Below are 5098 nucleotides of genomic sequence, written 5' to 3' on the forward strand. Positions count from 1 at the left end.
AAAAAATTCAATTTTTACCTTTGGAAAGAATTACCAAACATTTGTGACCTTCTCTAAGAATAATTTTTGTTGCTTAATAAGCATATAAAATAATGTTAATACGCACACTTTCTCTATGATATCATGAACTATTAACCATCTGGTATTCGAAATTAACTGGTCCAACTAATTTATCATAGACCGATTGCCCATTCCTTAAGTTGCCCAAAGGGCCATATGCTCTTCCAATAAATCAAGAGTACATGGAGCTCAAGACATTTTTCCACAGCTTAATGCCAGATAGAGTGGGGTTTGTGAGCACTGAGCACCTTCCATGAAATAACATGGTTATCAAACTTTTTGTTGTCTTTACCCAAAAAGAAAGAAAAAAATGTATAGTACATCCAACCACCATTTTCAACAATCCCCACCGTCACCACTCAAATGTTCAATTCCATATCACCTTAAATAAAATAATAAAAGAATGCCAAAAAGTTTGTGATAAATAAAATAATGCCAAAAAGTTTGTGATGAAACTCACAAGCTAAGGTATCAAATCACAGTGGTGAAATAGTGAAAAGAAATAATAAGGCACACAACCCCGTGACTAAAGAAGAACAAAAAGACGATGTTCCTGCAGATTTTTTTTATCCTTGGGTATATTTCTGCATACAAAAGTGTCGGTAGGAACAAACTTAAATACAAATAAAAAATTGATATGTAATTTACAGTATTTATAACAAAAAGAAAAAAAAAATATTTCCCTTCTCTTCCTTGGGGTTCGGAAGGGAGAGAGATTTTCTGGAAATTTACTTCATTGCAAGCAATTCTCCTTTCCTCCTTCCCTAATATTTTTGTAATCATCAACAAGGCCTTCCTAAAAAAACTGCCGTTTATTTATTCTTTTCTCTTCCTCCAATTCTAGTCTAGTAGACTAACTGAATCACAATTCATACACGTCATAGGCAGCATACTCACCATCTTCTCTTTTAATTCTTTAACTTCAGCTGTCCCTCACTGTATTAACAGAATGACCCCAGCACACTACATGCTACTTCCATCAACTTTCCTGCAAATCAAACACAATTTTAGCCAACTCATATGAGAAAATGAAATTGATACATAAAAATATAATTATTTATATAAAAGTAGTTGAGAAATATATGGAATGAAAATAATGTCAACCATCTGAATTTAGAGAAAAAGATATAATGAAATGACAAATCATGACAGCTTATAATAGAAGTGAAATATAAAGCAGGTGGTGGCATGAAATTAGTCAAACAGATAGGTTGGTCTCTCTGGACTCAACATAAACAATCAGTGCATACAGACACAGCTGTAATGCCAACAACATAATACATTTACACTAAAACAGTTGGCTTATTGCCCCAAGACTTTGGTTGAGTAGTAACAACTATAGGCACGTCACGAGTTTAAACCCTAAAAAGATAGAAGGACGAGTCCATTATTTGGTGTGACCAAGCCTAAAATTCCCCTTCATCTTCTCACACTATTTTCCTCTTTCATAATTCAACTGCTAAAAGTACCTGACCTACAACTAACTCCATCAAATGGTTTTAGGATATCTATTCATCAAGCAAAGAACTAATTCTTTCTCTCCTTATGACTCACCGACAGAATTTCTTACCTACTAATTACTTAAACAATTTGTCACTTTCCAAAAAGAACGTGCAGGCCTATTACCTAACTATTTTGTGGCTTATAATAAAAGAAATTAGTCCAAAAGTAACAATCAGTGAAAATGATGACAATGAACTCTTAACTCACGGACACTGCCTAATTTATACAAAAAAAAAAAAACTTGCAAAGGAAACAAACAAGTCTACCACTTTATTTTAAGAAAATTTATTATATGTGAAAAGATGAATTGTCAATTTGCGTAATTTTCAGTACATTTCCAAAAGTTGGATACAACATAGCGTAGATGCTAAGTGCAACAATTCATCAGAAAAAGGTTGGCAACAACTGGCATCACAAAAAGCCATAATTCCATGATTCCCGTTCTACCCACCACCAATTTCTGTTCTAAATCACAATCACTTCTAAAAAAGACCCAAATTTTTACATCAAAATAAAACTACTTTTACCAAGTCAAACCTTATTTTAATCCAATTTCAAGAATCACAAGTCCATTAACACATTTAAAAAAAAATACCGATCTGTTGATGCTTCAATTTTTTTTTTTTTGGGAGAATTTGATAATACCTAATCAATAAATTGCTTTCATATTTAGATTTTAAAAAAAAACGACTAACTTAATCCCCTATTTTCATCCATTTTCAAGAATCTAGTAACATCATTTTTTTGAGAAGGCTCTAGTAACATCATAAACACACTCAAAAACATCCCTCAGCACTATGTCAATTTTCTTGCATAATTAGAAACAAATTTACCGAGCCAATCAAATGAATACTAATTCAAGTAGTAATTAAAAACAAAACTCCCAAAAAATTAAAATATGACAAAATTAAAATGGATTAGAAAATGAGAAATTAATTACCTCTTCTTCGTTTGGCAACAACTTTAGCAACAGGGGCAGCTACAGGAGCAGCCTTAATTTCCTCAACCGGAAACAAAACTCCGTCAATACCTTGAACGGAAATCCTGCCGTCGGTGTAAATATCCGGGTCGAACAAATACGCCGACCCTTCAGCAACCCCAAATTTCACAGAACCGTCAGCTTCTTCAGCAACAACTTTATGTGGCAACCTTAAAGTATCATACTTCACTTTCCCAAATCTCCTCACAGCATTATACATACTTTCTTCCGTTTGATACTCCGGTATCAAATGATAATACATTATCTGCTCCGGCGCACCCGGTTCCGACAGCTGATCCGTCGTTAGTTTCGCCATCGCTTCATCGTTAGGTGCTAAAACTGTTAAAACATACCCTTCGGACACTAATCTCCCCATTTCCGTAGCTAAGGATGTAAGATTTACTAGAATGTCTGCAAATTCATTGTAACCACCGTAATGCAATAGAGTTTGGATGAAATCTTGTACTTGACTTTCACCGTCGAAGTGGTGGTGGGGTCCACCTGGTCCGGGAGCTGGTGCTGGAGCCAGTGATGGGCCTGGTGCCATGGCGGAGTAAATGGGTAATACCGGTGGTGCTCCAGCAGGTACCGGGATTGTTGGCTTTTTCTTCAATCTGTTTGTTCTTGGGTCTACTTCTGGTGCTCCTTCTGGTAATACAGCTGAAATTGAACGAAGGCTTCTTCTCGTGTTGAAATCTTGTTGCACTGATTTGGGTATCAAGACGCGTTCTATCCCGTGGATTATTCCGTCCGGTTTGATAATATCATCTGCACGAATAACCTTCGCCATGCTTACCATTCTATCTCCAGATTTTCGTAAAACAGAGATACGCTCGTCTCCGGGGCAGAGAGTGGAGTGATGACGGGGTTTGAGCTCAGTTTTAGGCCAATGGAGGGACTGAATGCGAGTAGGAATCATGTGAAAGAGGAGAAGCTTTTGAAGGGATTTGAGATTCCCGGGTTCAAGCAAGAAACGTTTGAACTCGGGATCTAAATCGCGTTCAAGAGCTTCGTTTTTAGGTGCGAAAATGGTGATATTGTGTTTGGTGACGGCTTCTTCTAAGGTTTGAAGCAAGAGGGCTTTTTCAATTAGCTCAGAGAGTTCAGTGTAGTGGGAATCCAAAAGGGCTACAAGAACTGAGTTTGAGTTGATCTGAGGAGCTGACATTTGATGTTTGGCAGATGGGTTTTCTTGCAATGCAGCACCTGTAATGGAGAAGAAGAGAATCAAAGTAAACAAGAAGCCATAGATCTGGGAATCCATGGCACTTGAACAAGACTGAAACTGAAGCTGAAACTTCGTCAGTTTTCTTGAATGTGCTTTGTGTTTTCTTCTTAATCTTCTTCTTCTCTCTTTTTTTGTTCTTCTTCTTTTCTATATGGTGTTAGCTATTTGGAGAATTGTCGGTCTTAACACAATGTTTTTTGTATGGGGGATGGAGTGAGTTTGTGGGTGGCTTTGGCTTTGGTAGTAAAGAGGGCCAATGTGGAGGGTAGGGAGTAGGGGGTGGGCTCAATAGTTGTCATTGTTTGGTGGAATATTAAAGTATAGAGGTAATGGAGGGTCAAGGGTTACTTTCTTTAAATATTTTTTGTTATTAGTGTTTCTATCACTATTGTATATTTGGAATTGGAGACTTTGGCTTCAAGTGAAAACCTATTAAATATTTTTAACTTTTTTCCTTCTTGGCATTTGGAATTGGGAAACTTTGGATTAAAGTTCATGTCCAGAGAAAACTAGTGACATGTGGACAATGAAGTCTAATTAAAGTAGCGGAAAAGGGCCTAAAATGCCCCTCTACTATATTAAATAGGACATCAAAGCCCTCCGTTAAAAGTTGGGCCCTTATTGCCCTTGCCGTCTAAAAATGGGCTCAAAAATGCCCTTATCCACTAACGGAAGACATGTAATCCTAATTTAAAACGTAGGAGGGCATTTTAAACCCTTTTCGGATTGTACAAGGTCATATACGAGTCGGTTATAATAGTCAATTCTCAAGCACTTCACAACATATCAGTTTACTCACACACCTATTTTAGACCAACAAACTAATTATCACAGCAAGTAACTCAATCATAGACACAAACTAATTATCATAGCAAGTAACTCAATCATAGACACAAACATTCAAATGAATGGGAATGACTTCATTGAATTCTTGCACAAAAACATAAAATTTTATTACATAATAAAACACAACAATTAAGCCACAATAACACTAACATTACATATCATTTCCTAACTAATTATGGCTTAATTGTTGTGTTTTATTATGTAATAAAATTTTATGTAACAAAAACATAAAATTTTATTACATAATAGAACACAACAATAATAATTGTTGTGTTTTATTATGTAGTGAAATTTTATGTTTTTGTGCAAGGATTCAATGAAGTCATTCCCATTCATTTGAATGATTCTGTCTATGATTGAGTTACTTGCTATGATAATTAGTTTGTGTCTATGATTGAGTTACTTATTGTGATAATTAGTTTGTTGGTCTAAAATAGGTGTGTGAGTAAACTGATATGGTGTGAAGTGCTTGAGAATTGACT

At 35.7% G+C, this 5098-nt stretch overlaps 1 protein-coding gene across 1 annotated transcript; it reads right to left on the bottom strand.

Annotated features, from left to right (window-relative positions):
* Positions 1–464: 464 nt before the first annotated feature.
* On the bottom strand, positions 465–4093 carry LOC109208496 (fasciclin-like arabinogalactan protein 17). The gene is made up of 2 exons (XM_019371617.1): positions 2504–4093; positions 465–1048 (listed from the first exon to the last, which is right to left on the bottom strand). Exons 1-2 carry the CDS (start codon positions 3804–3806, stop codon positions 1002–1004), a joined length of 1350 nt encoding a protein of 449 aa, XP_019227162.1. The 5' UTR covers positions 3807–4093; the 3' UTR covers positions 465–1001.
* Between the last annotated feature and the right edge of the window lie 1005 nt (positions 4094–5098).

Source organism: Nicotiana attenuata, unplaced genomic scaffold (genome assembly GCF_001879085.1).
Source record: "Nicotiana attenuata strain UT unplaced genomic scaffold, NIATTr2, whole genome shotgun sequence".
Taxonomy (NCBI): domain Eukaryota; kingdom Viridiplantae; phylum Streptophyta; class Magnoliopsida; order Solanales; family Solanaceae; genus Nicotiana; species Nicotiana attenuata.

What these genes read in the sequence shown, in the direction of transcription:
- LOC109208496 (XM_019371617.1), bottom strand. Translation starts at nt 3,806, where the DNA reads ATGGATTCCCAGATCTATGGCTTCTTGTTTACTTTGATTCTCTTCTTC. An exon ending in TGTTGCCAAACGAAGAAGAG is followed by an intron (nt 1,049 to 2,503) that starts GTAATTAATTTC and finishes TTTGATTTGCAG; the next exon opens with GAAAGTTGATGGAAGTAGCA.